The 12567-nt window shown below is 36.0% G+C and overlaps 1 protein-coding gene across 12 annotated transcripts in view; it reads left to right on the top strand.

The window, feature by feature from the left end:
- The window catches only part of AHI1 (Abelson helper integration site 1), a 129090-nt gene that overhangs the window by 93494 nt on the left and 23029 nt on the right, over positions 1-12567 (top strand). For 11 of the 12 annotated variants that reach the window (XR_003254902.1, XR_003254903.1, XR_003254904.1 and 8 more), the window contains one exon: positions 9266-9345. Coding sequence is in view for 9 of the 12 variants with exons in the window: in XM_026074205.1 (XP_025929990.1) it covers positions 9266-9345 (80 nt within the window). In the remaining 3 variants the exon portion in view is untranslated. Of the gene's footprint in view, positions 1-9265; positions 9346-11069; positions 11139-12567 lie in introns of those variants that run through there. The other variant, XM_026074209.1, reaches the window with a different exon arrangement.

The following is a 12567-nucleotide window of genomic DNA, read 5'->3' as shown; positions in this document are numbered from 1 at the left end:
GGATAGCATGAAGATTTCTCATATCTATGGTATATACATTGCTGGAGGGAAAGAAGGTATCCCGGGGGATATGTTGTTATACTCACTCTGTTTCACGCACACACACAGATTGGAAAAGGGAGAAGATACAAGCTATTTAGTGTCATTAAAGGGTGAATGACTTTTGATCCTCATCTTTTTCTTTTTTTTTTCTCCCTGTTTTAATCCAGTAGAAATCTAGTTGGTTTACTAGATGAATATAATTTTCAGGCACACTAATGTCTATCAGTTACAGCCAGTATTTATTATTCAACTTTATGGGAAGTGATGTTTGATTATGTTTGATCATTTATATCTACTCAGATATGTATGGTTGGAAATACATTTTTCTCGCAATAGTTTCTGAATTACTAGTAGTGCTTTTGATAACATTCATTTTTAGTAATATTTCAGAGAGAGTTTCTTTAATATAATACTACTGACACTTTGAATTAAATTGACAATATTGTTAATCATTACTTTGAATTTTGTAGCAAAGGTTATTTGGCACATACAGAAATTCCAAAGATAAAATTAATAAAGTACTCAATAATAGTTCAAAAACAAACAATTAGATTTTTTTATCTATTGCTTTTTGATACTGATTTAGATTTGATATTGATACAGGTTTTTCCTTTTTATCTTGAGCTGCATTCAAGAGCACTACAAAATGATAAGGAGTTCAGAGAAAAGTAATGAAAGATTTTGAAGTCCTGGGAAAATGGTGCAAGAGGATACACTGAAAAGATTAAACTGGGAAAGAAGGAGCAATGAAGAGAGAGTATATAAAATAATACATGGTGTAGAGAGGGTGCCCTGCTGTTAAACAAGAACAGGGGACATTAAGCTGAAATTGAATGCATCTAATATCAGTAGAAGGAAGTATTTTGTTTATGCCATGCTTAGTTAACCTGGTGAACTTGCTGCCACAAGAACCATTAAAGCTAGGTGCTCAGGGATTAATTTTTTAAATACAAATTTTAGGCTGCGGTAATGGCTGAGATTCCAACAGCATCTGAATCTAAATGACTGGAAAAAACAAATCTTGTTGATTTTTTTTCAAGTTACAGAAGCACTGTATAACTTGCCACAAAGATAGTGAGTTGAAGTTCCAGCAAATCAGTCAAATCCCTATGTAAGACGTGATATGCCTTGAAATATAATGGTTCTACAAATGCCACTTAATACTGCATAGAACAAAACAACTTGTCATTCAGCTGTTTGTCATAGTCAAGGAAAGTTCTACAGTGCTTTGGTTCTAGGCAATACCAGATACTTTTGAGACAAAACTGCTACAAGGACCACTGCGGGGGCTGATCAGTTATGGCAGTTCCTGTGTTGCAGCAATGGCATAGCATCTTTTCTTCCTATCCCTTTCATTTTTTTTCTGAACTTTCCAAAATGTATTATTTTTAGAACTGATCAAAGGAAATACCAAATTCTTTTACATGGGAAATATGGAAAATCTTCAGTTTGAAATATCTATGATTTTTTCTGCTTTGACAGAAAATGCATGGGTTTCTTTGAAATTCCAGAAATATTTATTGAATAATRCATTAACTTGTTGCTTAAATTTTTAGCCACAAACAGGAAAATATAACCAAATTTTTTGTTGTGTTTGCTTTTGGCAAAAAGCATTTTTCCCAAACGCTTAGATAACTATATCTGGGTCTGCTATATCTCTTGTTCTTTCTGTATTTTTTGAGAAATCCATAAATATTTAGCTGTATTAAGACTGCAAAAATACCATTAATGTAAAAAACATCATAGGAGTTACTCATGAGGTTTTGCTACCATACAAGACTGAAAAGGGCACTTAAAGTGTACATAAATAATACTACAATTTGAATCACTGAGAATTCCATATAGTCTTATCTAGAAGTAGTTTTCCCTAACTGCAGATATTATAAATAGGTAACTAGAATTTTATGATGAGTGAATAAAATGGAATAATCATTTTGCATTAGAAGAGCATGTAATACTTAGAATTCAATATTAATCTTTGCAAATGTGGACCATTTTGTTGTAGTTCAACAAACCTGCTGCGAAAATGATTTCTACCATGAGCTTAGCATTCATAACATAATAATTTTATGCAAACCTTGTTTTCCTGCCTTATGAGTTACTTAACTTCTGAGCCACAAAATTAGGTCATAATCATCTTTAATTACAACATACATCTAAACTGCCAATAGAAATTTCATGGAGTAAAGTTCTCATTGAGCAGATGAAGAATCCCAAGAGACAGGGACAGAAGATAAGGTGTAGAGTAAGGTCATAAGCATGAAGAAAAGGGTTACCTTCTAGAATGACATTATTATTGCACAATATGGATAATCTTCCCAGAGATCACTAAGAGTTGATTCCATGTATATGTAACCAAAGATTGGGATTATCGCTGTGTTCACATAAATAATTCATATTCTCTCCCTTCTTTCCCCAGAGTAGGTTATTGTCAGAAACTTTCTGAAGTCTTAGCCTAACATGTATGAAACTGAGCTGCCAAGCCACTGAGGCTTTTTCCCTGGGCTTGAGGTTTAATGCGGGTGTTTTTGTGAGCTCAGAATTTATTTATTAGGTGTAAGAATCAAAAAGCTTAGAAAACTTACTCAAAAATATTTCTAAAAATGCTGCCTAGACTTTTTTTTAGTAATTTCACCAAACATTTTAATTCTGTAGTTTGTTCTGTTTCTGTTTTCTCCTTTATAAGTGCCTTTCTTCATGTTCCTGGGAAGTACCTCAGTGAATGAATATCTAGTAGGAAAGATAGGGACTAGGAAGATATGAGAATGAGTATGAGGGAAACATAGTAGGATTAATGTGGTGAAACTCTAATGATGAATGGAGTTGAAGACTCAACATGTTGGAAGTGTGTTCATTTATTTTGAAGGCTCAGAGAGGTTGCAGACCCACAAAAAGGTAGTTACCAGAGATATCCAGTTTAATGAGAATTTATTATAGTGAAGTTTGTTATTCTAGGGTTCATTCTTATCTAATGCGATTAAAGATCTATTCTTCTAAAAGGCATTGGCACATTCTGGGCTTGAAAGAAACCATGCTTTTCTAGAATCAGTCTGCAAAGCTGCTTTGTAGTCTTCCCATACAAACCATTGAACAGACATTAAAAATATATACCTCTTTGCAAATCCTGGTCTTGAAATAGTAATTACTTCAGTTCTGGAAGAAATCCCTCTTCTGAAGGAAAAGTTGCTACAGTGCCATCTAGAAAGAATAGACCATTTTCCTTAAATGTTATCTGACCTTAACATATACCACCTTTTTAGTTTTTGATCTGCAGTTTCCTATTTTTAGATATTTATTTTCCTTTTAGAGTGGAGTTTGTACTTTTCAAGTTGAATTACTCTCTATTAAGCATGTACATTGCTACTTTATTTGTAAGCTGTCAATTCTTCCATTTGCAATTCCAAAACCAGTCACTGCGGTTCCTGATGAGTTCTGTCTCATAAATCTTTGTGCCTGTGTCTGTAGTATTACTTGAGTCATAGAAAGAAATGGCATCTGTTTTAATATCTATGGGAGGAAAAAAGCAAAAATTATATGGCATCAATAGCCATTCACTGTAAATGATTGAAACCCAAGTGACCTGCTTAAAAATAAGAAAAATCAGGCTGAACCACTGAACTGATGAAGCAGAACCAAAAATATTGAGGGGCTTTTATGTCATTAAGATAGCTCTCAGGGGCAAGCTAACTTCTCTCTTCCCCATTGTTTTTTCCTTGAGCCCTAACAACCTCTTTCTGAGCGGGATTGAACTATTTTTATGCAAATTTTAATGCAAATCTGTAACCACAGATAAATTCCCAGAGGCCAAGACTTTGAGACTGAAAACAGCTGTTCTGAACCATAGTACTTCAGTCTGAAGTTTCTTGTCTCCACTCCTTCTCCTCCTTTTGCTCTCTCTCATACAATCTTCCAGTTGATTTGATTTCTGAGGTGTAGTATTTGTCAGCGTTCAGCCATGATACTTAAGATTATTGTTTTCATCCACCAGACTTCCTGCTGATCTCTTCCTAGTCCTGGACAGACCCAGAATTTTGCAGTTTCAGAGACTAGAGAAGGCAAAGTCCTCTCTCTGCCTGTTGTTCTAGCATCCATGGATGGAGAAATTAGTGAGTGTCAGCTTAGTCCTCAACATTTCAGTGACTTAATTGCTGTTTACATGAAAGGATCAGATGCATTTCAATATCCCTCTTGTATATAGAGCCCCTGTTCTGCTAGATACCCGTAACTGAGTTAATACTATTAGACATAAAGGGACAATACGGTGAATCTGATTTAGATAGATTTGTACTTTAAAAACATTAGAGAGCCAAAAAAAGTAATTATAGGTTAAGTTGCATTTCAAATAAGGAGGTCAGAGTAAAAGAAATGGATACGATTCCCGTAGCCAAGCTTTCTGCTGGATGTCCATTTTGGAGGGGTACAGAACAGGAGGAGAGAAGGGGTAATTAGTGGGATGTGGTGTCATGACATTTCTCCCAAACTTGACTCATTAAAACAGTTTTGACAGGAGACATCAACATAGTTCTGGGGAGGAAGAGTATGTTGGCATAAGTCATTTTATCCATGGACTATTTAGTAGAAAACAAAATGCAAACTTATTCTTAATTCAGAAAGAGTTTAATGTCCTAATGACTAGTCTGAAGAGAGACATGTTCATTCTTGCTCTCTCTGATCCAATGAATCTTTAATTAGACCAAGTTATGTAGCAATAGCTTCTATGGGAGAGTTCCCTGTACACAGTATGCTATATAGCAAGGGCATTTCTCTTCAGGGATTGAATCACTTAAGTGGAGGAAGGAAATCCATTCAGATTGCACCATTCCATTCTGTCCATCTACTTCTTAATCTGTCAGGGTACCTCTCCAGACCATCAGTTTTTGAGGCAACTTTTCACAGCCTAAAGGAAAGTACTGCCAAAGATCTAGGCTTAAGATGAAACTTCATCTTTGCTATGACCTTTGGATGCTCCCTGCTTCAGATTTTGCTATGTAGTGCATTCTGATGCATTTGATTCTTTCCATGCATTGCACAGGGAGGGTTAAGTCCCCAATTTATGGCTGTGCATTCTGCTGCCAGGTTCAGGAACTGAAATGCTTTTGTGGATATAGCCTTCAATTTTTTTGCCTTAGTTGCTTCTTATGTGGAAACACTGAGACAGTATTAACTATCAAAGAACTGAGAGCAAATGAATTGTAAAGCAAAGAAGTCTTCTAGAAAAGGAAAGTGTATTTTACTGTAATTTTATTTCTGTTATAGTAAACAAAGCAAAAGAAAGTTCAGAAAATATAAGCCTCTACAGTTGCTATGAACTGATGGTCCCCTATCTTTCTTATGGGCTGTATCTTTCAAAAGGTGGAGAATTAAATGAGCATGACAATAAAATTGAACACTGTTGGTGGTACTATAGAAAGGAGCTCATATTTTCTACTGTCTTCAGTATTTGTTCTCACAGGCATAAAACTTCAAGATATTCATATTAATTATCTGATTCTTTCATTAATCTTTTCTCTAAAGTAAGTGCAACACCAGTAGTTCTGTATTTGTATTCAAACTTTGGAATCTGAATTATTTTAATAGCTACCACAATATCTGTTACAATTCTGGGTTTACTGAATCTTAGTAGAAGCACACAGTGACCATAGCAGAGAGGTGTTTGGAGCTTACTATGAGATTTACCCACACATAGAAAGTTTTAGAAGTGGGGCAAGAAGACAGTAACAGGCTCTTCAGCTGCTCCACCCTCTAGACTTCTGTTGCTTGCTGCTTACATTAGCATCCTCTCCCCTGGTGCACTGTCAGCATCCAAGTATTATCACTGCCTCCTTAGCCAAGTATCTCCTGCCTGTTCCCCCACCCTCCACCCTCTCATTCACTGTGCTCTTCCTGCTGCTCTTCCTTCTGTTGCATGAGCTACTGCACTGCCATCTCAAATTGCTGCTGAGCCCACTTGCTCCTTCAATACTGCTACTGCTTGCTCACGTCACTGGAATGGAGGTAGTAGTTCAAGGAGCAGGCTGACTGAGAGGGACACAAAGGTATGTGGGATAGGGAAGAGGAGAAGGTAGCAGCAATGGGGTCTGCTTCTAAAAAAATGTAGTAATCCATTGCAGTTCCTGCCTCACTACCTGCTTGAAAGTTTGTAGGAATGAGGTAAGAAATTGCTGTCATGTTTGAACACTGCTCTGGAGAATTGGGAGTCTGTCTCTACCTTTCCAAGGAATTCTTACTGATTACCAAGTCAACTGAACATAGTTATCTAATTGTGTGTTTTTCTTTCCTTGGTACACACATTGAAATGCTGTGCTTGAATATATAAAGCCTATGTAATATCCAGATGATTTTTAAAACAGGTCATGAGAACCTTCAGTTAGGCAGCTTAAATTAGCGGATATTTTAATCTCTTACCTGTAAAACAGGGACAATCTCTGTACAGATACTGAAGTATCTGAAAGTATTTAAAAACTCAGTCAATTTTTGATGGAAGATGTCAATTTTCTGTAGTGCCACATAGGGGGATTCTACCAGAATGTRCTTTGGAAAGGTCTGTGTTTGATTACAATATCAGTACAATGCAGAGATTCTATTATTAAGATTATTTTTAAAAGTTATATTAGCTCAAAAAGGAAGATGAAAAGCCTAGTTCAGCATTATTCCATCGCATAGAATTTTCAGACTGCTCAGAATTTTCAGAGTTTTGACTGCTAGCAAAGGGAGTGCATAAGTGTGTACGACAAGGTTATGAATACTAAAGCAAGTATTAATTACTTATAGTCATTCCCTTTACAGCACTCCATTGTATTTTGTTATCAGTGTCATTATATTTCCTTCTTTTGTGTTTACTTCTACCATTGATTAAGTCTCAAGCTTATTACTGTATTAACAAAGATTTTGTGTGTAAATGTAGAAGTTCTTTCCTAGTCCAGCTACCTTATTTTTTTCTGAATTTGTGATTTTTGTCTAAACTAATCCAGTGAACTGTGTTATTTCAGCAGAATAATTCTAATGACTAATGTTTGAACATGGTTGTTGTGAGCATTGTGCTTATATGAATGAATTCAGGAAGTCATTGGGAGTTTGATCCTGTTACCTTTAAGTCATCAGTAAAATAATATTCAACTAGTAAAATAATAGTAGGAAGCAGGACCAAAATAATAAAGTAGGAACTTTGTACAATCACTGACACTGACTAACTCTTTTTTTTTTTTAATTAATTCCATCCTGATTTTGAGAAAGTAATTAAACTGTATCTGTGTAAAGCTTATAACTAAGGCTTGGGAGATAAGGGTTCCATTTCCAATATACTCTTAATTTGTGTGTGCAAGGCAATTATTATGTGTGCCTCACTTGACCCTGAATTAAAATTGGACACTAGCTGTTGACAGGGAAATTTTAAGTTTTATTCATTAGTGTTTATAAAAAGCTTTGAAATCATTGACGGAGGAATTTAGTATCTGAAAACTATTTGCATTGTATTTTAAAATACTGAAACCAATTATTAATTTTAAAAAATTGCTGTGGAAACAACCCTTTGTTTTCTGTCTGTTTAAGTTAGATATGGAGTGGCTATGGTATACCCTGCCTATGAGGCCGCACAAAATGAAACGAACAGTTAGCAGACTAGAGAGTCAAGAACTGTCTTTTTTTTTTTCCCTCTCTGTGTTGCTTTCAGAAGGTTCTTTCTGACTTTGTAGTTACTTCTTTTAGCAGCTATAAGGCAGTTCAGAGCTTCTGAATGATACTCCGTTCTTAATACTGCTGATTTTTAACAGGGATTTTGGAAACAGTAATGTCAATAACTGGCCATTTCCTAGAGCAATGTAGGGTGATATCAGAACATTAAACATCTCATTTACAAGCAGATGAGTATCTCTGTGCATGGCAGAACTGGATAGACTGATCTTTTTAGCACGAGATCTGTTTGAGAAATTCAGAAAAAAAAAGTAGTGGGTTTGGCTTTAGACTGACTATAAATCTGAAACTCAACTGACAGTCTTAAAACTTGGCCAACATTTATGATTTTTTGAGGGCTGAGTTAGTTTCAAGCCCATCCTTCTCCTTTGCTCCCTGAAAAAATCTTATTTTTTGGAAAGTACTAGATTTAATCTCTCCCTCTCTTCTCTGGCCTAAGGCTCCAGTATCCTGAAAGTGACCTTTTCTCCAGCTTCCTAGGATCTTCACAGGAACCGGTCCCCACTCTCCCAATACCTGCCTGCATATGACTTCTGTTTTTCTTTTGTATGTGCCATGCCAAACAGACACATACAGAATGTAGTAGACCTGTCAACCTGAAATAGAGGGCCAGGAATGTTTTTTAATGATAGCATTACGGTACTAGCTCTGAAACTAGAGTATGCTTGCTCCTTTCCATAGCTTCTCTAGTTGATTGTGGTGCTCTGAAGTTCAGGGCTGGATGTGTAGCCATAGGCTGGATTCCAGTGAGCTTTTGAGTGAGACATCAGGCCTGTCTATTGTGTTGGCTTCTCTCCTCCGTGAAATGAAGCTATATGGATAGTGAACATATGTGAACACTCTGGTTAGGAGAAGGTAGAGAAAATAGTCTGTCCCTGAAGACAGTAAACTCAGGAAGGCCACTTACCAGTTCTTTATGGGAATTCTTACAATAAATGTCAGACCTGTTAGTATTAGAAGAGGTTCGTATTTATAGAAGACAAGCTGGATATGAACCCACTAATTACACTGGAAACTAGAGAATTATACACAACTTTAAAATGCTTTCAGTTTTTACCTTTTCTTTGAGCCTGGAATTACAGAGTAGTCTGGACTGATTTGAATCACTTTTGAATGAAGCTTGCAGGGTTAGATTAGTTGAGAGAAATAGGCAAGTTTCATACCTTCGTTCTTAAAACTATGCAGTAAAATGGCTTTTTATCATTCTCTATTTATTCATTCAGTAGCAGAAATAGCTTAATTTGAGACAGACTGTGTGTATTTTAAGCTTATTTCAAGCATATTCATAACCTCTTGTTTTTACCCACACCTGAAAACTGTCTTTTATTTGCAAGTAGCATTCTTTTTTTTAAAGCAGGGGTACTGTTTCCTTGTTTTTAACCACATAGGAGTTAACATTTTATGGCTGATAGACATTCTTTTTCAAACGAGGTATATTCTCTCCTTATTCAGGAAGCTGGTGGGTTTTCAATGTACATATGTTGGCCCCATTGTCTGTCTGTCTTTTTACCTTCCTGCCTTTTTTTTTTAACAGATGTCACCAGTCATCAGTAAGTCAGGAGGGCTGACATTTATCTCAGAGCATGACACAGATACAGACTCACCTGCAACAAAGTAAGCAAGAAATATTTAAAACAATTTGCAGTGTTATTTCTACAATTGCTGTTAGGAAACTTTGAGAAATGTTGGAGGGCTTATTTTGTTTTAGCAAGCAAAACAAGAAATTAGCTTCAGAATAATCATTCAAAGAGAGTGTTTGACACATAAAATGTGAAGGAAATAATGGTTTATATATATGTACGTATGTACTTACTCACTCACTCACTCACTCTCCCCCCAAAGAGTGAGGACTGCAGTGTACAAGAGAATCAAAAGTATAATCTAGAGATACAGGATTGTCCTGTGGCATCCCTTAGCTCTATATTAACCTTTATTGCTACAACCTGCAAACTACTTTTGCACTTTCTAAAAATTAATTAATGTAAATTGAAAAAGTTTGTCACATACAGAGAAGATGAGCAAGCTAGCATCTTTGATTGTGACGCATGTATTTTTGAAAATTTGTGTATTCATTGTGTGAAAGTTGGAAGCAGATAAGATCTCAACATTTTAAACATGAGCTTCCACAACATCTTTAACTTATTTCAACCATTTATATTTAAAAAGTACATGTGAAAATACTTCTTTTGTTTGCCATTACAGGCATCTGTCATCTAAACAAAGTTATTTCACTGATCATTTTCCAGACTGGACCTCTCTTCAGATAATCTGTGCTTATATAGTATAGATGCGGCTAGATATCTAGTTTCAACTTTTCTTTAAATCCTGATTTTTTTATCTCTAGCTATATCTAGATTTGAAAATGAATTGTGAGTGGAAAATTTAACACACATGTTTGAGAAGGAAGAGACTGTAAACTGCACACTGACAGAATGCAGGGTTGAAGTATTCTAATAGGACTTACATTAAGGAAGGAAATGCCTTACAGTGGAGCTACTGTCACAGTTAATACAGTCTGTAAAAAGACAGGATCCAAAATTTGATATGATTCAACTGTGTTAGTAGAACTTAAGCAAACAATTCTTTTGAGTGACCTTTCCAGGATATCCACTGAAGAATGTGGGACCACAGTTTTAAAATGTGGAATTAGAAAGAATTTAATCAGATTCAAGTATTTTGAGTGATATGAAATATGAAATACTCATTTTGATGGAAACTAACCTGAGTTACACTAGAGTGTCATGCTGAAGAAGTAAAGGCCAAAAGCCTTTTCAGTTGCAAGATGAAGAAAGACACCTGGAATGTACTCCCTCCTCCTGAACAGTAGGGAGTGGGAACATCATGGAGATGCCAGTCTAAATATGAAAGTCATGCTTCGTGTCACCGCTATACAGTATGGGCAAACAGCAGTGTTGCAAAGCCTCATTCTCAAGCTTTCAGAGTACCAAGCCATTTACACCTGATCAGTAGTGAGGGAGAGTCAAAGGCAATGTCTGATGCAGGTGTTGTGTCTGATGCTTTATCTTGTCAGGAGAGGGCTAACTTGAAATAGAGGAAGATAGGCATGTCAGTACTATGCAGTGCTGTGTTTTTCTTCCATGTTCCAGGACATTCTAGATTTTATTAAGTTTTTGCTGCCTTTTTTTTTTCCCCCCCATGTGGTTGTGTTTTGTCTGTCTGTGGAGAGGGCTGCTTTCACTGAATTTTTAAGATCAGAATGCAAATCTGAGTAATGCTTATTCCTGATCTAAAGCTTGAATCTGCATGCATATGCTTTTTGAGTTCTTCCGTGATCTAGAACACAATGAAATGGGATCCGTTTGTCTTTGTAATTATAGCAGTGGCTGCACATATAAAGTTATTTCAGAAGAGACTACAAGATTTTGCCTTATTCAGTGAGCTGGAAGAGAGAAGGATCTTCTTGCATTTCTAATGCCCCTGGTTTGAAAGACTGCTCCATGCTTCTGTTTACAAGTTATCTGTATAATACAGATTACATGGTAAAGCATTTCAGAAAAATGCCTGCAGATACATCATTAAGTCTCTGACTTCTTTTTATCTGAAACCTTTTCTTGTTCACTGCAATTAGCATGCCTTGAAATATCCTAGAAAACAATGTGCTTGCAAATATTAAGATCTGGAAAAGGTTTCTATTTTAGCATCCAATAGCAACATCACATGACTTGAGATCCAGTCCAGTCTGTACTTAAATACTTACTTCACCTAAAACTTTCCATTTTCTTCCTATTTTCTGTGAAAATATACTCAATATCCATGTCACATGCTAATTATGCAGTAAATACATTTTTGAAGAGTCAAGTGAGATGTAATTGCCAAGTACACAGTTTCACTATGGAGAAGTGAAACAGTTTTAGCACCTGCACAACTCATTATACCTTTCTTTGAGCCTGAAGATGAATGGTTGCTATTTTGCCTGTTAGAACAGTATTCATTATGACTGTAACATTTCCTGCAAAAGAAAGTGAATTGCCAGCCCTTATGGCATATCCACCCTTCAGAAGAGTTAATCTATCTTTTCCAGATTTTAGAAGAAATAGAGAAATGTCCGTGTGATGGATGCTAAGTGAACTAAAGTTTTATCTAAGGAGGCTCAAAGATTTGATAAGTCACCACATGTGATACTCAAAATAATAAAAAGATGAGAACTACTTCTCAAACTTTGAGTAGGTGAGATTTTATACTGAAAACCTGCATGCTAGCCTCACCCTTCTAATATTAATGGTTAGATCCCATTTGTCAATACAGACACAATCTCCTTAGGTATATTCCCATGGTACAGTTTTGTTGAGCTATGCTAGGTAGAGCTTGCTCTGTAAATTTACAGTTGATTATGCATTAGGCCCAGTTGAATGCTTAGTTTGGTAGACTGGTACTTAAGTTACTGTTTAATTATGATTCTATGCCCCAGGTTCCTCAGACAGCAGTACTTCTCAAATGATTCCAGGAATCCTAAAGCAGAGGGTCTTAAACTCTAGAACCTTTTCTTTCAGGATGTTCCACACTGCAGCAATCTACATATTTCAAGAATACACAGTTTAGGTTAAAAAATTTCAAACTATAAGCAGGTAGCCATAATTCTGTTAGCAATGCTGATGTGTAAAGGGTTTCATCTGTAAAATTTTACTACATTTGGACAATATCACCAGCAGTAATTGCTGCTCTTGCATCAACGTTTTGCTGGTAACTGCACACACCTCATTACTATCTTTAGTCTTGATTCATCCACTTGTTTACATACATTTCAGCAGCTTCTAACAGTTCCAGTCACAAACCAAGACCTGTTTGTGCTATGCGCAGCACATATTTTGAACAAAG

Source organism: Apteryx rowi, unplaced genomic scaffold (assembly GCF_003343035.1).
Source record: "Apteryx rowi isolate R43461 unplaced genomic scaffold, aptRow1 scaffold_381, whole genome shotgun sequence".
NCBI lineage: Eukaryota > Metazoa > Chordata > Aves > Apterygiformes > Apterygidae > Apteryx > Apteryx rowi.
This window is presented reverse-complemented; position numbering and strand designations above follow the sequence as displayed.